The 23779-nt window shown below is 43.5% G+C and overlaps 1 protein-coding gene across 1 annotated transcript in view; it reads left to right on the top strand.

Moving 5' to 3' along the window:
• Window positions 1-1378: 1378 nt before the first annotated feature.
• LOC115136298 (clathrin interactor 1-like) overlaps window positions 1379-23779 on the top strand; it is a 90451-nt gene continuing 68050 nt past the window's right edge. Inside the window, exon 1 of the mRNA XM_065023913.1 lies at window positions 1379-1702. Coding sequence (XP_064879985.1) covers window positions 1662-1702 — 41 coding nt within the window. The 5' untranslated portion in view covers window positions 1379-1661. The remainder of the gene's footprint in view (window positions 1703-23779) is intronic.

Here is a 23779-nt window from a genome sequence, read left to right as displayed (position 1 = left end):
CCTCCGAACGGGAAGACACGTCCTTATGCGTCGACCTACCGCAGTCACTCACGGCCGCCACCCACTTTTAACACCAATGTAACAAACAGTGAGGCAGGGAAGCGAACCCGGGCCGCTGGCGTTATAGGCAAACACCCTACACACTGCATGGGAATTGTAACGTGGCTCATATAACAAGGATCGCTCTAATATTTATGTTTAAGCATAATGATGAGTTTATTTGTTTTGGGGCTATTTTTAAATGTCTTTGCAAGTTACAAACGTTTCTTTCTTAGACTGTACAGACAAAGTGGTCTTTGACATATTTTCAGCATGCCTTGCTGTACAAAAACTCCTCCCACTTCCTACCTAACTATTGGTCGCCACACACTTAATTTAATGGCCGGATTCGATTATGCTAAACTACGGGGCACTGGTCGATGGCCCATTCGTCATCGGGCGAAAGCGGGGAGGGGACACGCTGTAATTTTGTCAACAAGGCAGCATGGTGCATCGTCCAGAAACATACATTTCTTTCCATTAAATAAATGTTAGAAAAGCAAACCATTTTGCAAGGGAAAACACAGAATTCTAGTACTTACTACATGTGCTTAATTACGTCCCTTTTGCACCGGCTTCGCCGTGGGCTTTGAACTCACGCCCGGGAAAGCACGCCCGCACGGGTGGGATTAATATAACCCTCTCAATGTAATCAACCAGATCATGTCCACCTAAAAGAGGCTACCCCTTTAAATGCCCCCACTTGCAATCATTAGCCTCTTTCAAACCAAACCAGCATGGAATCCTTGCGATTTGTCATTGACTTTAAATAATCTAAAATATGTTACCTGAATCCATCAATGAAGCCGTAAAGACAAACCTGTTTAAATAAAAGGTCACAGGTCACCCTCTCCTTGTGTTCGTACAGCTGCACCCATCCCTTACTAGTTTCTTTGAGCTATTTTTCCACTTACAAATATACAATCATTCTGATCATGAAAGAAAGAGTCCTCTCAAGACTTTGAAATAAGGTGCAGTCCCATAAATTCAATTTCAACAAGAGAAAGGTGTCAATTGTTTGCCTGAACAGTTTGTGGGGTGTGGCCTAACAGAAAAAAAGCAAACTTGAAAGTAGAGGAAAATAAAAAGGGAAATGCTGCACATTGCACGTTTCCAGGTAGATTTTACTTTGTTGCATTACCACAAGGGACAAAATCTACACAAAACTGTAAAATATAACAATTAACATCTGCATACAAAAAGAAGCAGAGACAGCTATGCAGCCAAACAGCGAACAGTTGTAACTATTCAATTCATAGTTACAACATCAAATCTCATACTTGTGTATTTTACTAAAGAATGATTGGGCTGGCAGAGGTCTAGGAAGTAGGAACATAAAGATACCTCTCCTATGTTCATATGCAGATTGGTTCTGAGAACAGGCATAATGAAGTAGGTGAAATGCTGCTTTCCTTGACCTTTTTAGGCTAAATAAATCCCAAGCACAACCTGTCCGGGTGAAATACACTGACGTTTAGAGGTCTCCCGTAGTAACTTGCCCACAGAGCTGGCTAGCGGAAGGGACTCGGAATTCTGTTGTCGGTGACGCAAGTCCATCTGTGGTTGGAAACGGGACTGGACGACGCATTATTGAGGCGGCGAGCCACTGATAGAGCGTCTACATGCTAAACATGTGGAAAGTCAGGGAAATGGTGGATAAAGCGTGAGTATTCCTGCTGTTTTCGTCCGCTTGTCATTATGTTGCAAGGCCCGTTAACTGGCTAGTTTACATTTGACAACCGACCAGGGAAACACTGATCTCGTGACGTCACGCCGTTTTCAGCCTTGTGTACAAAATGTAACGATATATATATGCATATATATATATATATATATTCCTCTGATCTTTTCTGACATCCTACTGTCCATTATAAACATACAGACTCCAATAATGCAAAGTAACACCCATTTATTCCATAATAGCATTATTTTGGAGGAAAGTATTATTAACCTTAGTCTAGCCAACTAGCTAGTTGTCTTACCCAATAATGACCTCGTATCGTTCAATAACAATACGACGCCCTCGTTAACTCACAGCTAACGTCAGTTAGCTACAAAACTGTCTAACTTAATTTATCATTGTTCGCTCACTAGCTAGCTAACGTTAGCTAACACCACTAAGCTAGCCACAATGTCTGTCAAGACCTTCATCAAACCTGTCATTTGCACTTTTTCGTTTCATTATGTTCATTACAATACTCACTATAGAAGTTGAACTTCATGACCATTTTTATTGTTTTCTGGTTGAAACGTTTTTACACGACCACAATGTAACGTTAGTTAGCTATCTGAGCCATCAACTAGCATTTGTCTGTTCCTGGTTCCCGTTAGACGGAAAACGTTGCCGCAGCGCCTGTCTGCCGAATATTGGTCGTACCAGGCTCGTGCCTCTCATCAAACGCCTGGAATGAAAGGGGACCTGATCCACGACTAATGCAGCATGACATATCTCTTAGCTAGCTAAGTTGGTGTATTGCAAAGGATCTGTATGTGAATGTGTATGGAATTGTTCACTACATCATGTGCATAAGATACATTATTTAAATGGATAGCTCGAAGGTTTTGACGTTTCCATACCCTGGCAACATTTAGTTATTCATGTATCAGTATTGGAAAATTGCACATTTCTTATTACAACCATTTATATAAAGACTGTTATGATAATGAGTGAAAGACGCTGTGTGTGACACACAAGTCTAATAGTTTTCCCGATTTGCAAGCAATGGCAGAAAAAGGTTCCAGCCGAGTGCCTGATTCATGGACAGAGCTTGCAGTCAGGTTGCAGTAACTGATGCTGCCTGAGCCGGTGCCACCTGTTAGGCATGCATGATTTCAGCTGAATAGGGCCTGTTATTGATACAGCTGGCGAGAAGGCCTTCTCCTGCCACCCTGGGCCCAGAGAGCTCCCTGCAGACCCTGAGCTTTTAGAGAATAGACTATGTACCGCCACACCTTGTGGATTGTGTCACTGCCAACAGTTGTTTGGGAGGGACATTGCTTCAGTGGGTTAGCCAGTTGAATGGTATTTTTGGTGGGGACTGGTGTTTTTTCACATGTCTGGCAGAATATGCATTTAGGCTAGATGTATGTTTGGGTATATTGCCCCTCCCATAAGTAAGGAGGAGAACCCATGGTCATCATGGATTGTTCTGTGGCTGATCAATACTAGCTGTCTTGGACTCAAGATCATAGCTGGCTGGGAGGGGCTTTGAGATTGGTCATCTAGTCAAAGCAACCTTTATTTGTCACATGTGCCGAATACAAGTGTAGACCTCACTGTGAAATGCTTACTTACAAGCCCTTAACCAACAGTGCAGTTTAAGAAAAGTTAAGAAAATATTTACCAAATAAAGTAACACAATAAAATAACAATAACGAGGCTATATACAGGGGGCACCGGTACTGAGTCAATGTGCGGGGGTACAGGTCAGTAACGAGGCTATATACAGGGGGTACCGGTACCGAGTCAGTGTGCAGGGGGAACAGGTTAGTTGAGGTAATTTGTACATGTAGGTAGGGGTGAAGTGACTATACATAGATAATAAACAGCAAGTAGCAGCAGTACAAAACAAATGGAGGGGCTGTCAATGTAAATAGTCCGGTGGCCACTTGATTAATTGTTTAGCAGTTTTATGGCTTGGGGGTAGAAACTGTTAAGGAGCCTTGCTGGATGGGAGGGGCTTTGAGATTGGTAGTATTTAGGGATACACAATATATCGGTGAGCATATCGGAATCGGCCGACATTAGCTAAAAATGCCAGCATCGGCCCGATGTCTAGTTTAAAGCCGATGTCAACGCTGACGTGCATACCTATATAATGTAGGTAGATGACGTGCATACCTATATAACGTAGGTAGATGACGTGCATACCTATATAACGTAGGTAGATGACGTGCATACCTATATAACGTAGGTAGATGACGTGCATACCTATATAACGTAGGTAGATGACGTGCATACCTATATAACGTAGGTAGATGACGTGCATACCTATATAACGTAGGTAGATGACGTGCATACCTATATAACGTAGGTAGATGACGTGCATACCTATATAACGTAGGTAGATGACGTGCATACCTATATAACGTAGGTAGATGACGTGCATACCTATATAACGTAGGTAGATGACGTGCATACCTATATAACGTAGGTAGATGACGTGCATACCTATATAACGTAGGTAGATGACGTAATGACGCAACGTAAAATACAGCGCTACACAGAACAAAAGCAGAAAAAAACTAAGCGCTACACTTCCAACAACTGAACAGGTTCAAGTCGATCAGTCATTTGAAAGAGTAAGAAAATTTCAGCGAGACAACTTAGGCGAAATCCCTTAACGCCAAGATAATAGAATTCATTGCCCTTAACAATCAACCGTCCTCTTTCGTGGATGATGTTGGCTTTCGCCGACTGGTCGAGCCCCGGTACACACTATTTTTCAGATGTTGCCCTACCGGAGTTAAACGGTATTGTTGAAACTCACATCCATGAGCTTCACGACTGACATTTAGACCAGCGATGTCAGCCTCATGAGCATTATGAGTCTGACAGCACAGCGGGTCGATGAGGATTTTGTACTGAGGAAAGCCGTATTGCTCAAGAATGTGCTGGGTCTCATACCGCTGCTGCCAATTCAATTGCATTTGAGAATATGTTTGAAACTAGGAAACATGAACGCTCCTTTCAAACAACTGACTGGAGAAATAAGCCCACCTGTGTCTGCAGCAGACGTGATACCCTCTGTCATGGCATTGAAACGCCTGCTCAATAAAACTGCCCACACAGACTGTGGGGTTAAAACTTACAAAAGTACTTTAGGCTGTGAACAAGCGATTCGGTGGCATTCTTTCTGAGCCTCTTTACTGTGTCACAACCATGCTGGATGCTAGGTACAAGGACCGCTACTGATTTATCAGGCATTCTCTCTGAGCCTCTTTACTGTGTCGCCACCATGCTCGATGATTGGTACAGCTACTTCGATGCAGACAAGAAACAGGGTTTACGTGAAATGTTAGACACAGCTGGACAAGATGGAAACGGGCACAGTGAAAGTGCTCACCGAGGAAGAGAGGCCACGGACAGACGGACACAGTGACAGTGCTCACCAAGGAAGAGAGGCCACGGACAGACGGACACAGTGACAGTGCTCACCAAGGAAGAGAGGCCACAGACAGACGAACACAGTGACAGTGCTCACCAAGGAAGAGTGACCACGGACACAGTGACAGTGCTCACCAAGGAAGAGAGGCCACGGACAGACGGACACAGTGACAGTGCTCACCGAGGAAGAGAGACCGCGGACAGACGGACACAGTGATAGTGCTCACCGAGGAAGAGAGGCCACGGACAGACGAACACAGTGACAGTGCTCACCAAGGAAGAGAGACCACGGACAGACAGCTGAAACTTCACTGCTTGACATGCATGATAAAATCCTGGTTGAGAATGAAACAACGAAACAGCACAGCAAGTAAGTGAAAGAAATAGGTTTTGATTATGTTTTACTGGTAATGGGGACACACGTAAATGCCAACAAAGTAACTTTTTTGTGTGTGTAAACTTTATTTAACTTGGCAAATTCTTATTTACAATGACAGCCTACCCCGGTCAAACCAGGGACTGTAGTGATGCTTCTTGCACTGAGATGCGGTGCCGTTGACCGCTGTGTTTGTGTGCGTGTGTGTTAACTATTTAACTGTACTAGAATGCTTAAAAGGCCTCTAAAATTTGAAATATGGGTTATCGGTATCAGTTTTTTTGGCAAGGAAAATATTGGATATTGGTATCGGACAAAAATGTAATGTCGGTGCATCCCTAGTAGTATTCCTATTGCTGGATGGGAGGGGCTTTGGTAGTATTCCTATTGCTGGATGGGAGGGGCTTTGGTAGTACTCCTATTGATGGATGGGAGGGGCTTTGGTAGTACTCCTATTGATGGATGGGAGGGGCTTTGGTAGTACTCCTATTGCTGGATGGGAGGGGCTTTGGTAGTACTCCTATTGATGGATGGGAGGGGCTTTGGTAGTATTCCTATTGCTGTATGGGAGGGGCTTTGGTAGTATTCCTATTGCTGGATGGGAGGGGCTTTGGTAGTACTCCTATTGATGGATGGGAGGGGCTTTGGTAGTACTCCTATTGCTGGATGGGAGGGGCTTTGGTAGTACTCCTATTGATGGATGGGAGGGGCTTTGGTAGTACTCCTATTGATGGATGGGAGGGGCTTTGGTAGTACTCCTATTGATGGATGGGAGGGGCTTTGGTAGTACTCCTATTGATGGATGGGAGGGGCTTTGGTAGTACTCCTATTGATGGATGGGAGGGGCTTTGGTAGTACTCCTATTGATGGATGGGAGGGGCTTTGGTAGTACTCCTATTGATGGATGGGAGGGGCTTTGGTAGTACTCCTATTGATGGATGGGAGGGGCTTTGGTAGTACTCCTATTGATGGATGGGAGGGGCTTTGGTAGTACTCCTATTGATGGATGGGAGGGGCTTTGGTCGTACTCCTATTGCTGGATGGGAGGGGCTTTGGTCGTACTCCTATTGCTGGATGGGAGGGGCTTTGGTCGTACTCCTATTGCTGGATGGGAGGGGCTTTGGTAGTACTCCTATTGCTGGATGGGAGGGGCTTTGGTAGTATTCCTATTGCTGGATGGGAGGGGCTTTGGTAGTATTCCTATTGCTGGATGGGAGGGGCTTTGGTAGTATTCCTATTGCTGGATTGGAGGGGCTTTGGTAGTACTCCTATTGCTGGATGGGAGGGGCTTTGGTAGTATTCCTATTGCTGGATGGGAGGGGCTTTGGTAGTATTCCTATTGCTTGTTTTGAGTTTTGTCATCTACTTGTAGCCTATTAGGTCTGTTCCCATGTCAGTTATTACACAGGAGAGAAGTTAAGAATTGAGAGCCAAATCATGAATTTCTTTGAATGATTACTTTGATTCAAGTCCCACTCCAAATGTAAAGTGGTATCGGCATGAGTTCAGTGGAAGCTTTTTCTCAGTATGATATCATTACATTGTAGTGGCTAACGATGGCCACTCTAAAGGCAGTCTTCATGTCCTGTGTAAGTGTTTGAGTCTTTGGACGTTCTTAGCCAGTTAATGGACTGCAAGTCCCATCAGCCAATGCAGTGAGATCGATATCATGGCTGAATCAATGGCATTGTTTTGAAGAGCTCAGGTGGCGTCACACTGTGGTGAATGAAAATGTCAAACATTGCACTATTATGTGGAAAGATATGATCTGTTGAATGGAGCAGAGGAAACCTGGTCCTGAAGACATGAAAGAAGAGGGACGTTTTGACAACTCTCACTCAGATAAGATCTGAAGACTGGACCCTCTTCTCAAACTCTTGTGAAGACAAATATAAAACAACTTCCTCACCTTGTTAATTTGGCTCCTTGTTAGAAAGGAAATCATTCGTCCAAGTTTACTTCCTTTTATTAGAGGATATGGTAGCATAAATTCTTTAGCTTGCCCTTAGCTGGCCTCACTGTCTAGGCTTACAGCTTTACTATGAACCACGGCTTATTACGGCTTGAATGTCTGAGGCACACGTCTGGGAAATGCTAATTCTGCCTTTAGATTACAGTAATGAGCAGAACTTCAGCTAGTCATTCAGCCAACCTGCAAATCCATGTTCTCAGTAAATGCTCTTCCTAGTAGGCATGACTTCCAGCAGTACGGTATTCTATATCCTCCCAGCACACTGCAGAGCAATCAGCACCACTGGTATAGATTTCTACTCTCTTCTTGTCCCGTGTGTCTTAGTTGGTAGAGCATGGCGCTGGCAATGCCAGGGTTGTGAGTTTAATTCCCACAGGGGACCAGTATATATGCACTCAATACTGTAAGTCGCTCTGGATAAGAGTGTCTGCTAAATTACTTAAATGTAACATGTCTTCTGTGTGAGTAGCTTCAGGAGTAGCTCCTACATCAGCCCGGCTGCCAGCTGTGTCCTCCAGGGCCTCTTCTCCCTGCAAACATCCTCGTCAGACCAGGGCCTCTTCTCCCTGCAAACATCCTCGTCAGACCAGGGCCTCTTCTCCCGTGAACATCCTCGTCAGACCAGGGCCTCTTCTCCCTGCAAACGTCCTCGTCAGACCAGGGCCTCTTCTCCCTGCAAATGTCCTCGTCAGACCAGGGCCTCTTCTCCCCGCGAACATCCTCGTCAGACCAGGGCCTCTTCTCCCCGTGAACATCCTCGTCAGACCAGGGCCTCTTCTCCCTGTTAACATCCTCGTCAGACCAGGGCCTCTTCTCCCTGCAAACATCCTCGTCAGACCAGGGCCTCTTCTCCCTGCAAACATCCTCGTCAGACCAGGGCCTCTTCTCCCTGCAAACATCCTCGTCAGACCAGGGCCTCTTCTCCCTGCAAACATCCTCGTCAGACCAGGGCCTCTTCTCCCTGCAAACATCCTCGTCAGACCAGGGCCTCTTCTCCCTGCAAACGTCCTCGTCAGACTAGGGCCTCTTCTCCCTGCAAACGTCCTTGTCAGACCAGGGCCTCTTCTCCCTGTAAACGTCCTCGTCAGACCAGGGCCTCTTCTCCCCGCAAACATCCTCGTCAGACCAGGGCCTCTTCTCCCCGTGAACATCCTCGTCAGACCAGGGCCTCTTCTCCCTGCGAACATCCTTGTCAGACCAGGGCCTCTTCTCCCCGTGAACATCCTCGTCAGACCAGGGCCTCTTCTCCCCGTGAACATCCTCGTCAGACCAGGGCCTCCTACTTCTAATATGCATCAGTGAGCCCCCTGCCCCTCCTCCCTCGCTGCTGTTGTCCCCTGTGCCCCCTTCATCACCACTATCTCCATCTGAAAACTGACGCCTAGAACCACTGTTCCTCAGAAGCAGGAGGTGGTGTTTTTCTTCTAGTGTAGTAGGAGGGAGAGTGAAAGACTGTTTCATGTGCTTTGACTTTTCAGCAGGCTGCATGTGTAGGTAAGCAGGCTCATCCTCAGTAGTGCAGGAGTAACGCTGCTGTGGCGGGCCTGCACAACAAAGAGGCCCAGGATGCAGACAGTTGGAAGAGAAGCCTGGTCTCTGTCTCTGTTTGAGAGAGTTGGAAGGGAAGTCTGGGTTCTGTCTGTACCTTTCATTCAGACCCACGGCTCATCTTCTTTTGTCTCATCCCCAGCGGAATATTTCACATAGTGGGCCGTTCTGTGTGCCTGTGTTTCCTAGTCTGCTTGACATGTAAGCACATCGCCGGTTCACTTGCCGTTCAAGCCATCTGTTTTTATACACAGATGTCATTCATTATTCAGTGGACTGAGATTTTCCTTAAAATCTTGGAACAGCTTTGCTGTGGAGATCTCATCTTGCTGTCTCTGTCAGTCATACTGCTGCACACCTGGGCAAAAATTACACTGAATAAAAATATAAACGCAACATGGACAGTGTTGGTTTCATGAGCTGAAAAAAAAAGAACCCAGAAATGTTCCATACACACAAAAAGCTTATTTCTCTCAAATTTTGTGGACAAATTTGTTTACAATCCTGTTAGTGAGCAGTTCTCCTTTGCCAAGATAATCCATCAACTTGAAAGGTGTGGCATATCAAGATCATTACACAGGTGCACCTTGTGCTGGGGACAATAACTCCTTGCCACTGTCAGAAACCATCTTTGGGAAGCACATCTGCGTGCTTGTTGTCCTCACACCGTCTTGACCTGACTGCAGTTTGGCGTTGTAACCAACTTCACTAGCCAAAAGCTCACCTTCAATGGCCACTGGCGTGCTGGAGGTGTTTGCTCTTCACGGATAAATCCTAGTTTCAACTGTACCAGGCAGATGGCAGACAGCATGTATGGCATCGTGTGGGTGAGTGGTTTGCTGATGTCAACATTGTGTACAGACTGCCCCCTGGTGGTGGGGTTATGGTATGGGCAGGCATAAACTACGGACAACAAACACAATTTGCGTTATATCAATGGTAATTTGAATGCACAGAGATAACGTGACGAGATCCTGAGGCCCATTGTCATGCCATTCATCCACCGCCATCACCTCATGTTTCCACATGATAATACACGTCCCCATGTCGCAAGGATCTGAACACAATTACTTTAAGCTAAATCAAATCAAATTTTATTTGTCACATACACATGGTTAGCAGATGTTAATGCGAGTGTAGCGAAATGCTTGTACTTCTAGTTCCGACAATGCAGTAATAACCAACGAGTAATCTAACCTAACAATTTCACAACAACTACCTTATACACACAAGTGTAAAGGGATGAAGAATATGTACATACAAATATATGAATGAGTGATGCTACAGAACGGCATAGGCAAGATGCTGTAGATGGTATTGGGTACAGTATATACATATGAGATGAGTAATGTAGGGTATGTAAACATTATATGAAGTGGCATTGATTAAAGTGGCTAGTGATACATTTTTCATCAATTTTTCCATTATTAAAGTGGCTGGAGTTGAGTCAGTATGTTGGCAGCAGCCACTCAGTCTGATGGCCTTGAGATAGAAGCTGTTTTTCAGTCTCTCGGTCCCTGCTTTGATGCACCTGTACTGACCTTGCCTTCTGGATGATAGCGGGGTGAACAGGCAGTGGCTCGGGTGGTTGTTGTCCTTGATGATCTTTTTGGCCTTCCTGTGACATCGGGTGGTGTAGGTGTCCTGGAGGGCAGGGAAGTTTGCCCCCGGTAATCGACCCAGGTTCTTGAGCTTGATGACGAGTTTGGAGGGTACTATGGTGTTAAATGCTGAACTGTAGTCAATGAACAGCATTCTCACATAGGTATTCCTCTTGTCCAGATGGTTTAGGGCAGTGTGGGTGCAATTGGGTCATCTGTGGACCTATTGGGGCGGTAAGCAAATTGGAGTGGGTCTAGGGTGTCAGGTGATATGGTCATTGACTAGTCTCTCAAAGCACTTCATGATGACGGAAGTGAGTGCTACGGGGCGGTAGTCGTTTAGCTCAGTTACTTTAGCTTTCTTGGGAACAGGAACAATGGTGGCCCTCTTGAAGCATGTGGGAACAGCAGACTGGGATAAGGTTTGATTGAATATGACCGTAAACACACCAGCCAGCTGGTCTGCGCATGCTCTGAGGACGCCGTCTGGGCCTGCAGCCTTGCGAGGGTTAACGCGTTTAAATGTTTTACTCACGTCGTCTGCAGTGAACGAGAGTCCTTTTTTGGTAGCGGGCCGTGTCAGTGGCGCTGTATTGTCCTCAAAGCGAGTCTGTCTGGGAGCAAGACATCCTGGTCCGCGACGGGGCTGGTTTTATTTTTGTAATCCGTGATTGACTGTGGACCCTGCCACATACCTCTTGTGCCTGAGCCGTTGAATTGCGACTCTACTTTGTCTCTATACTGACGCTAAGCTTGTTTGATTGCCTTGCGGAGGGAATAGCTACACTGTTTGTATTTGTTCATGTTTCTGGTCACCTTGCCCTGATTTAAAAGCAGTGGTTCGCGCTTTCAGTTACGCGTGAATGCTGCCATCAATCCACAGTTTCTGGTTTGGGAATATTTTAATAGTTGCTGTGGGTACGACATCACCGATGCTGTCCCAGTTATACACCAGATATGTCACCCATTGAGAACGTTTGGGATGCTCTGGATCGACGTGTACATCAGCATGTTCCAGTTCCAGCCAATATCCAGGAACTTCACAGCCCGAGAGGAGCACAAGAGGAGTGGGAGAACATTCCACAAGCAACAGCCTGATCAACTATGCAAAGGAGATATGTAGCGCCGCATGAGGCAAATGGTGGTCACACCAGATACTGACTGGTTTTCTGATCCACGCCCCTACCTTTTTGTTAAAGGTATCTGCGACCAACAGATGCATATCTGTATTCCCAGTCCGGTGAAATCCATAGATTAGGGCCTAATGAATTTATTCAAATTTACAGATTTTTCTTACATGAACTATAGTAAAATCTTTGAAATTGTTGCATGGTGCGTTTTATATTTTTATTCAGTGTAGTTCTATTTTGTAGGTCATTTGAAAATATGAACTTAAAAAATAAAATAAAAATATCTCAGCAGATGTTAGGCAATTAAGGTCACAGTTATGAAAACTTAGGACACTAAAGAGGCCTTTCTACTGACTGTGAAAAACACAAAAAGAAAGATGCCCAGGGTCCCTGCTCATCTGTGTGAACTTGCCTTTGGCATGCTGCAAGGAGGCATGAGGAGTGCAGATGTGACCAGGGCAATAAATTGCAATGTCCGTACTGAGAGACGCCTAAAGACAGCTACAGGGAGACAGGACGGACAGCTGATCATCCTCTCAGTGGCAGACCATGTGAAACAACACCTGCACAGGATCAGTACATCTGAACATTACACCTGCGGGACAGCTGTCCGAGTTACACCAGGAACGCACAATCCCTCCATCAGTGCTCAGACTGTCCACAATAAGCTGAGAGAGGCTGGACCGAGGGCTTGTAGGCCTGTTGTAAGGCAGGTCCTCCCCAGACATCACCGGCAACAACGTCGCATTTGGGCACAAACCCACCGTCGCTGGACCAGACAGGACTGGCAAAAAGTGCTCTTCACTGATGAGTAGCGGTTTGGTCTCACCAGGGGTGATGGTCGGATTTGCGTTTATCGTCGAAAGAATGAGCGTTACACCAAGGCCTGTACTCTGGAGCGGGATTGATTTGGAGGTGGAGGGTCCATCATGGTCTGGGGCAGTGTGTCACACCATCATCAGACTGAGCATGTTGTCATTGCAGGCAATCTCAATGCTGTGCGTTGCAGGGAAGACATCCTCCTCCCTCATGTGGTACCCTTCCTGCAGGCTCATCCTGACATTACACTCCAGCATGACAGTGCCACCAGCCATACTGCTAGTTTCTGTGTGTGATTTCCTGCAAGACAGGAATGTCAGTGTTCTGCCATAGCCAGTGAAGAGCCCGGATCTCAATCCCATTGAGCACGTCTGGGACCTGTTGGATCGGAGGGTGAGGGCTAAGGCCATTCCCCCAGAAATTTGCAGGTGCTTTGGTGGAAGAGTGGGGTAACATCTCACAGCAAGAACTGGCAAATCTGGTGCAGTCCATGAGGAGATGCACTGCAGTACTTAATGCAGCTGGTGGCCACACCAGATACTGACTGTTGCGTTTGATTTTGACCCCCCCCCCCCCTGTTCAGGGACACATTATTCCGTTTCTGTTAGTCACATGTCTGTGGAACTTGTTCAGTTTATGTCTGTTGTTGAATCTTGTTATATTCATACAAATATTTACACATGTTAAGTTTGCTGAAAATGAACACAGTTGACAGTGAGGACGTTTCTTTTTTGCAGAGTTTCCATATACACACACTGAGTATACCAAACGTTAGGAACACCTTCCTAATATTGAGTTGCACCCTTCCCCTTTTGCCCTCAGAACATTCTCAATTCATCTGTGCATGGGACTCTACAAGGTGTCAGAACAGCCTAAATTCATCTGGGCATGGGACTCTACAAGGTTTCAAAAGTGTTCCACAGGGATGCTGGCCCATGTTGACTCCAATGCTTCCCAAAGTTGTTAAATTGGCTGGATTTTCTTTGGGTGGTGGACCATTCTTGATACGCACAGGAAATTTTGGAGCATGAAAAGCCCTGCAAGTTGCAGTTCTTGACACAAACCGGTGCACCTGGCACCTACTACCATTAGCCTGTTCAAAGACACTTGAATACTTAGTCTTACCCATTCACCTTCTGAATGGCACACATACACAATCCATGTCTCAAGGCTTAAAAATCCTTCTTTAAACTGTCTCCTCCCCTTCATCTACTACACTGATTTAAAGTGGATTGAACAAGTGACATTAATAAGAGACTATACCATTCACCTGGTCAGTCTGTCACGGAAAGAGCAGTTGTTCTTAATGTTTTGTATACCCAGTGTAAAATTTCAGGAAAAAAAAAAAAATTAAACTACTGGTCTCATATTGAAAAACAAATATTTGAAAGTATCTTTAATTCCTTTCAGAAAACCAAATAATATTTGAAGTTATTTGAATATTGGGAAGTTATTTGAAACCCCATTTTTTTTGTTGATGGCTGCCAAATATTTGATGAAGAACCAAAAACTACAACAGTCGAATTGTTCATGGTACATGGTTTGGGGGGGGGGGGGGGTCGTAGATATGAATTTTAATATAGCCTGTAGCCTATAGTTAAATACATGGGAGGGAAGCCTGGTCTCTGTTTGGGAGAGTTGGAAGGGAAGTATGGTTCGAATCCAGGCTGCATCACATCTGGCTGTGATTAGGAGTGCACAATTGGACCAGCCTCATCCGGGTTTGGCCAGGGTAGGCCGTCATTATAAATAATAATTTGTCCTTAACTGACTTGCCTAGTTTAAATAGTTTAAATTTAAAAAATAAAAATGAGGAGATTCTCGTTTGGGCAAAAGATCGTCCTCTCTCCTCCATGACCCGGAAACTGATGTGGTCGAGGGGTGTGTCATTTCATTAGTAGACAAATGGAAGTCTCATCCCCTCCTCGATAGCCACCTTTCATCAAGGTTACTCGTGTATTCTACATGGAAGAGTTTAGAAATCTGCCACACCCCCTTTGAATCATCTTTTGTTTGTCAGAGGAGAAAAACATACACACGTTTAAAAACAATGCTACTTAACTGACTTGCCTAGTTAAATAAATAAGAAAAGTAATTATTGTTTTATATATATATATATATATATATATATATAACATGTCATGCTCAACTAACTGAATTTGTTTCAGGCTGTCCCTGACAACAACAAAAAAAGTAATCTGTTATTTCGACCAATCGACTGGTTGAAATGTTTAAACGTGTATTTTTCCGTATATAGACACACCCTATGTGTTTTAATAGAATCAACTATATGTAGGTTACGGAGCTTGTCTGATGCTTTAAGCACACTGTGATTTAAATAATTTAAGGTGCACGAGGGAGTCAAGAGATCAAGATAGGATTTTTGTCTTCTGATCAAGCTGTTCCCGAACCCCCTTCTAGCACTGCTGCTGGCCTTTGCAGATTCTGCCATTACGCTCCCGAAGTTACCGGTAATAGGCTACATCAGGGGGGTTCCATTTGGAGTGCCAATTTATCTTGCCATTTCTTGCCGATCTGCATGCCAGTTATTTACATTTACATTTTACATTTAAGTCATTTAGCAGACGCTCTTATCCAGAGCGACTTACAAATTGGTGCGTTCACCTTATGACATCCAGTGGAACAGCCACTTTACAATAGTGCATCTAAATCTTTTAAGGGGGGTGAGAAGGATTACTTTATCCTATCCTAGGTATTCCTTAAAGAGGTGGGGTTTCAGGTGTCTCCGGAAGGTGGTGATTGACTCCGCTGTCCTGGCGTCGTGAGGGAGTTTGTTCCACCATTGGGGGGCCAGAGCAGCGAACAGTTTTGACTGGGCTGAGCGGGAACTGTACTTCCTCAGTGGTAGGGAGGCGAGCAGGCCAGAGGTGGATGAACGCAGTGCCCTTGTTTGGGTGTAGGGCCTGATCAGAGCCTGGAGGTACTGAGGTGCCGTTCCCCTCACAGCTCCGTAGGCAAGCACCATGGTCTTGTAGCGGATGCGAGCTTCAACTGGAAGCCAGTGGAGGGAGCGGGGTGACGTGAGAGAACTTGGGAAGGTTGAACACCAGACGGGCTGCGGCGTTCTGGATGAGTTGTAGGGGTTTAATGGCACAGGCAGGGAGCCCAGCCAACAGCGAGTTGCAGTAATCCAGACGGGAGATGACAAGTGCCTGGATTAGGACCTGCGCCGCTTCCTGTGTGAGGCAGGGTCGTACTCTGCGGATGTTGTAGAGCATGAACCTACAGGAACGGGCCACCGCCTTGATGTTAGTTGAGAACGACAGGGTGTTGTCCAGGATCACGCCAAGGTTCTTAGCGCTCTGGGAGGAGGACACAATGGAGTTGTCAACCGTGATGGCGAGATCATGGAACGGGCAGTCCTTCCCCGGGAGGAAGAGCAGCTCCGTCTTGCCGAGGTTCAGCTTGAGGTGGTGATCCGTCATCCACACTGATATGTCTGCCAGACATGCAGAGATGCGATTCGCCACCTGGTCATCAGAAGGAGGAAAGGAGAAGATTAATTGTGTGTCGTCTGCATAGCAATGATAGGACAGCCAGTCAATCAATCAAAATCAATCAATCAATCAGTCAATCAAAATGCCAGGACAGCGGAGTCAATCACCACCTTCCGGAGACACCTGAAACCCCACCTCTTTCAGGAATACCTAGGATAGGATAAAGTAATCCTTCTCACCCCCTTAAAAGATTTAGATGCACTATTGTAAAGTGGCTGTTCCACTGGATGTCTTAAGGTGAACGCACCAATTTGTAAGTCGCTCTGGATAAGAGCGTCTGCTAAATGACTTAAATGTAATGTAAATGTAATAGGAGAGACCATGTGAGGTTATGACAGAGCCAAGTGACTTGGTGTATAGCGAGAATAGGAGAGGGCCTAGAACAGAGCCCTGGGGGACACCGGTGGTGAGAGCACGTGGTGTGGAGACGGATTCTCGCCACGCCACCTGGTAGGAGCGACCTGTCAGGTAGGACGCAATCAAAGCGTGGGCCGCGCCGGAGATGCCCAACTCGGAGAGGGTGGAGAGGAGGATCTGATGGTTCACAGTATCGAAGGCAGCCGATAGGTCTAGAAGGATGAGAGCAGAGGAGAGAGTTAGCTTTAGCAGTGCGGAGCGCCTCCGTGATACAGAGAAGAGCAGTCTCAGTTGAATGACTAGTCTTGAAACCTGACTGATTTGGATCAAGAAGGTCATTCTGAGAGAGATAGCGGGAGAGCTGGCCAAGGACGGCACGTTCAAGAGTTTTGGAGAGAAAAGAAAGAAGGGATACTGGTCTGTAGTTGTTGACATCGGAGGGATCGAGTGTAGGTTTTTTCAGAAGGGGTGCAACTCTCGCTCTCTTGAAGACGGAAGGGACGTAGCCAGCGGTCAGGGATGAGTTGATGAGCGAGGTGAGGTAAGGGAGAAGGTCTCCGGAAATGGTCTGGAGAAGAGAGGAGGGGATAGGGTCAAGCGGGCAGGTTGTTGGGCGGCCGGCCGTCACAAGACGCGAGATTTCATCTGGAGAGAGAGGGGAGAAAGAGGTCAGAGCACAGGGTAGGGCAGTGTGAGCAGAACCAGCGGTGTCGTTTGACTTAGCAAACGAGGATCGGATGTCGTCGACCTTCTTTTCAAAGTTATGTTCATATGTACATTTACGTAGAACAGTTTAATTTATTTACGTAATAGTCCTATCTCAAAATCATTGTCATGTGATTAATACAAATTTATATCTCAATGGAAATTATACAAATCTAAAATGAACCTCTATTTCCATTGCCAACGAAGGTAAAAATAGCCTACTTAAAGCCAACAAATAAAAACATAGCAGCGTGCAGGTAGAAAATATCCTATTAAAAAGAAATCGCATTGGCTACACATGACCTCTCTGCAGCTTTGAAACATTGTAACATTGTATCACCCAACAACTTCGTCCAGCCTGAAGCTGGTGCTAACAAACGTGCAACATTTAATCAAATATTCTGCACCCTCCTGAGTTTCCTGAGCCAGTGAGCTCAGGACAGACACAGCTGCAGGGTATTTGCGCAAAGGATACGAAGTTAGGCCTATTTTATGACGTTTTCACAGCATCAGAGCATGACCATTTTTCCCCCTTTTACTCAGTGGTTATGGAAAGGGAGAGAGCTGGAAATATATATTTTTTAAAATAGGCTACATTAAGGAACTATTGTGTTTCTTTAATATAAAAAAAAAAAACTTTGTTTACTTCCTGTTTCAGGTGAAGAGAAAATTACTTTGAGAAGCTCCACAGCTCATTGTTACGACAATCAGACATACTATGAGATCCCCAAATGGTCACATTTATAAGCCTACATTTGCGCGCAGGCCATGTGGCCTAGGACTACTTCTATGCGTAATCAGGTGCGAGTCCTTACTCAACATTGACAGGAGCGCTACAAACAAAACACAATGAATAAATTGACAACTCGTAAATGGAATTAAATAAATCAAAACTTGTTTCTCACAAGTGTAGCCTAGGTTGTGCACTCTGCAAACAACGTGTCCAATCCTACAATGACAACAGTAAAATACATAATATATTGAATGCATTAACAGAAATTACGGGAACAAAACAAACTTTGTGGATGTTTGGATTAGTCCACGAAGACAGGCGTCAATCAAGACGTGCCATAAAACATATATATCATTTTTTTGTTTTGTTTTTTGCTACTGCTCAAAAAAAAATCGACTAAAAGGGTTGACTAAAAGGGTTGACTAAAAGGGTTGACTAAAAGGGTTGACTAAAAGGGTTGAAATGGGTTGACTAAAAGGGTTGACTAAAAGGGTTGACTAAATGGGTTGACTAAATGGGTTGACTAAAAGGGTTGACTAAAAGGGTTGACTAAAAGGGTTGACTAAAAGGGTTGACTAAAAGGGTTGACTAAAAGGGTTGACTAAAAGGGTTGACTAAAAGGGTTGACTAAAAGGGTTGACTAAAAGGGTTGACTAAAAGGGTTGACTAAAAGGGTTGACTAAAAGGGTTGACTAAAAGGGTTGACTAAATGGGTTGACTAAATGGGTTGACTAAAAGGGTTGACTAAAAGGGTTGACTAAAAGGGTTGACTAAAAGGGTTGACTAAAAGGGTTGACTAAAAGGGTTGACTAAATGGGGTTGACTAAATGGGGTTGACTAAATGGGTTGACTAAAAGGGTTGACTAAAAGGGTTGACTAAATGGGTTGACTAAAAGGGTTGATGGGTTGACTAAAAGGGTTGACTAAAAGGGTTGACTAAAAGGGTTGACTAAAAGGGTTGACTAAAAGGGTTGACTAAAAGGGTTGACTAAATGGGGTGAGCCCTAATTAGTTTTGGTCACTTTACAACAACAACAAAAATGCGTGGGGTCCGTTATAGCAATGTAATAGCAGTAAGCTGGTCATTTGCATAAGAAATAGCACTTCCTTACAAATCCCTCTCTTCACATCTCCCCAGAGACGTGACACAACCTAACTAGATCCAGACACAAAAAGAAAACTTTTCCCAGAAGGAAAAGTTTTGTGATTCCCTCTCTTCACATCTCCTAAGAGATGTGACATAAACTAGGCAAGTCAGGCGGAATGGTCCACATGCCCCCTCTTCCCAATTCAGAAGAGGCACGACATAGAATGGAGAAGCTCAAAAAGCAGTAAAAGCAACGGGATCCTCCTCCTCATATTCGGGTTCCGTATCCCCTAAAAGGGGGTACATCTGGGAAGGGCTTGTTGGGTCAATGGCTTTAGTTATAACTCTAGTAGTGAGTGAGCGAATACACAGAATGCAACAGCAGCCGCACAACACTAAAATGGCTGCAAAAACTGAAAGATGGGTCTCATGCTCCATACCGTTATCTCGCACCTGGCTCCTGTTATCTAACAAAAGACCGCTTGTTTTCGCAACCCCACGCTCTGAATGTGCCCTCCCTTCTGTATTTTTCCAGCATGAGAAAGTCCCCTGGCCCTGACACTTTTAACAATGTTTCAAGTCAGCTATGTTGCATAACACTTACATACATCAACACAAGCCAACAGCAGATAATATTCAATCATATATATGGTAATGGCTATAATGTAAAACACAGGATCCAACACTTTACAACAACAACAAAATATTGACTAAAAGGGTTGACTAAAAGGGTTGACTAAATGGGGTGAGCCCTAATTAGTTTTGGTCACTTTACAACAACAACAAAAATGCGTGGGGTCCGTCCACCCCTGTAAACGTCATTTGACTAATAAAGTTGGCGCATTTCCATCCACATTCACTCTTCGCCATCTCTCCTCAATTATCTTTGACCTTTTTAAAAAAGGAGGCGAGCGAGTACGCAGGAGGTGAGAAGAGACCCATGGAATCACCTCAACATTAGAGTAGACACATATTTTCATGAGTGAGACACAAGGTAATACAGCAACACTTTACAACCACTTCGGTAACACTTTACACTCGGGTTCCATTTGTAAAGGATTTATAAAGGGTTTGTAATTACATTATTACGGTTATTTAAGCATTTGTAAATGCATTGTAAAACATTACTAAATTGGTTATAACAAATTGTGTAATATGCAACTGCATTTTCAATGGATGCACAGTTAAACAATAGTTATTTTCTCACTTCTGAGTGTGGTGCATAGTTGCTGTGTCCCAGGAACAGAAATGATTGGTTTTCAGACCAATGGTCAACTCCCATGAGTTGCATGCATCCTTTACATTTTTTTTATTTTTATATATTTTATTAATATCAAATCAATACATAAAGCACATGAGGGAACACAAGCATACATAGATTACAAACAATAGACAATCGAGCTAGGGGCGGGGCTGGGGGCGGGGCTAGGGGGTACAATATCACATTACAATTACACAAGGACCTTAAGGGACATGCATATACTTACAATTCTAACAGCTTTTTTTGTTAGTAGAGCATTTAAGCGTCTTAAAATACAGTTCAATTTATTTTTGTAGGGTACGAAAATGTGGTTTTCTGTTTGTAAATTTACACTTGTGTATATGAAATTTGGCCAAAAGAATAATGAAATTAATTACATAAAAATGATTGCGCTTATTTCTATTGTATGTAAAGAATCCAAACAGTACATCTCTCCACAATAGTGTAAAATCTTCATAAATGTGTTCAATTATAAACCTACTGATGTCTTGCCACAGTTTTCTTACATGCATACAATGCCAAAAAAGATGCACAACTGTTTCTGGGTGGTCATTACAAAAGGAGCAATTTGAGTTGATGTTTTCCTTAAACTTCTTCATATAGTGATTGGCAGGATAATATTTATTAATCATTTTAAAGGAAACTTCCTTAATTTTGTTAACAAGTGTGTGGCAACATCCAAACTTTTTTCCAACAGATATTATCAATAAATCCATTCCAATAAGGTGTAAGGTACAACATCCTGCTGAAACAAGGATCGTATCGCTCTGTTGTTGAATGGACCAAAAGAGAAACAAATCTTTCCTACTGATGAGTCAACAGGGTCAATAGAAGGTAGGCTCTGAGGGTCAGGTCTTGACATGTTCCTGAATAACATAGCAACACCTGAGGGAATGGCATCTAAAACAATTGCAAAATCTTTAGGTGTTACAGGGACCTTGTAAAGTGATAAGAATTCTTTATAACTGAGTAAAAGACCCTCTGGAGTTGCATGCATCTTGCCCCACATTTGAAACCCATGATGATGCGTTGGTACACTTTTTATTTTATTTTATTCCAGGAATGATGGCTTCATCTCAAGCTATATTATTGGTGTGGTTCACTGGTTTCTGAAAAATTCCCGACTTTGTAAGATCTGCAGATCTGATCTGTGAAACGCGCTTGAAATAAAGACGACCGGGAACAGAATGAAGAGTAGACAATGACATGTGACATTGAGTTGAGAAGAATCATGATGGACCTGGCTATGGGAAGTGTGCAAAGGCCAGACAAAGAGATTGCGCGGAAGAAACGTTCACAAGATAAAAATGTTGACAGAGAAGAGATTCTCTATGCAATTTGTTTCACTTTTGAATACAGAAATTCTGCTGTATGATTTTAGTTCTCTGCTCAGCTAGCTAACGTTTGCTAGCACATCTGTCCTACCTCACTAGCTAAGAAACGTTAGCTAGCTAGTATTAGGTAAAACCTCAAATGTATTTTTGAATATATACATTTTGCTATACGATTTAACACAGGATAATATTTGGCATGATATAGCTAACTAGATCACGTTTGCTGGCTAGCTAGTTAGTTTAGCTAGCTAGCAAACATTAGCTGCCTGCTAGCTAGTTAGCTAACATCAACATGACCGTTAGCTTTCTTGCAATTTGTTTAGCTTTTTGGGATTAGAATGCTAGCTAGTTATCTAACCTTTGAACTCTGGTAAAGTCTCTCTCTAGATGGGTTGCTGGTAAACTAACCAGCATCCTTTGTCAACAAACTAACATAAGTGGTTCCAATTTTAAGACTAACTTACTAGCTAGCTAACAAACTAGCTAGTGTATTAACCACAATTGTGATAACCATCTAACCCCTTTCATTTTGTCGTAGCTAGCAAATGAGAAACAGTACCACTGTGAAGTGGCTCGGGCGGTGATGTTGTGTAAGGACAACGACCTCATGCTCAACTCTTCAAAAACCACAGAGATGGCAATACAGGAGAAGAAAGAACCTCAAGGCCCCTGTCATAATCACTGACCAACCAATAACCCTGACAGATTCGTTCAAATTCCTCAGTACTTACATCAGTGGCTCACTGAAATGGGACATCAACTCCAACCACATCATCAAGAAGGACCAGCAGAGACTGCTTTATAAGACAACTGAAAAAGTATAAGGTTAAACAACAGCTGCTTTTTCAGTTTTGTGAGGCTGGGGTATATGTGTATATTAGTCATGTAGGAGCTACCCCATGCTGTACACACCACCGACCTTGGATGCGTGGCAATAAAGTATCTTGTATTTCACTTTTGTTTTTAAATTTTTTTTTTTTTTTAGCAGTTCAATGTTCAACTCAATTATAAATGGTTATAGGTCTGTCACTTTTTAAAATAAGGTGTTTTTGAATTTATAAATGTTTATAGGTATCAAATAATTATTTTGTTATTTGTCACATGCACCGAATAAAACCGGTGTAGACCTTACAGTGAAATGCTTACTTACAGGCCCTTAACCAACAATGAAGTTAAGAAAATGCCTAATAAAAAATAAGTAAGAGATAAGAATAACAAATAATTAAAGAGCAGCAGTAAATAACAATAGCGGGGCTATATACAGGGGGCACCGGTACAGAGTCAATGTGCGGGGGACACTGGTGTCGAGGTAATATGTACATGTAGGTCTGTCACTAAAATAAGATATACTTTTACCATTTATACATATGGGTAAATAATTTATAGATGATTTGAGAGTTCACTCAGAGCGTAGACATACTTATAGGCAGTATTGGGTACTCATCAATACATAAGAGAAGATTCAACACTTTTGTTAAACATATTCAGTCAATGAGTATGAAGTCCAAAACATTTCACGTTGTGAAAGGATACCACCTCCACTGGTATTACTGTTACCATACTTGGGACTATCACAGAGAAGTGATACGTGTTTGTTGATATCATCTGGGAAGGCGTAATGATTGATTGATTAATAACCTGTATGTAAATTTGGCCAGGGCATCAGTGTTTCATCACACGCAAAAGTGAGAGGATAACTATTTGTTCAATAGTGCAACTATTGAAAATATGGATACATGATGATACATAAGGCTTCATCTTAAAAGCATTTAAGTGCATTTATAAATTGTTAAAAACTGGAGGTAAATTTTGGCTCACTATTTTGACAAACACTGACCAGTTATTGCACTATGTAGACCAATGGGATATAACTGTTTATTAATGCTTTATAAGGCATTTACAAATGATTAAATAACATTTAATGTAATTATAGCCTCTTTATAAACCCTTTACAAATGTAACCTTTAATGTGTAGTGTTACCCCTTTGTTACATAGAACTTTGCAAATTTCTTTATAATTGCATAATAATGGAGCTATTCCACATTCTTTATTCCACATAAGTGGAATAAGGAACGGTCGCTATTCCTCTTGTGTAGAGTAGTTAAAAAAAAAAAAACGAATCTTGTTGCTATGCAATTCAACTACAATTAACAAAGTATTATGTGACAAGATGCTAATAAAACGTTGCTCC

Source organism: Oncorhynchus nerka, linkage group LG10 (assembly GCF_034236695.1).
Source record: "Oncorhynchus nerka isolate Pitt River linkage group LG10, Oner_Uvic_2.0, whole genome shotgun sequence".
Taxonomy (NCBI): Eukaryota; Metazoa; Chordata; class Actinopteri; order Salmoniformes; family Salmonidae; genus Oncorhynchus; species Oncorhynchus nerka.
This window is presented reverse-complemented; position numbering and strand designations above follow the sequence as displayed.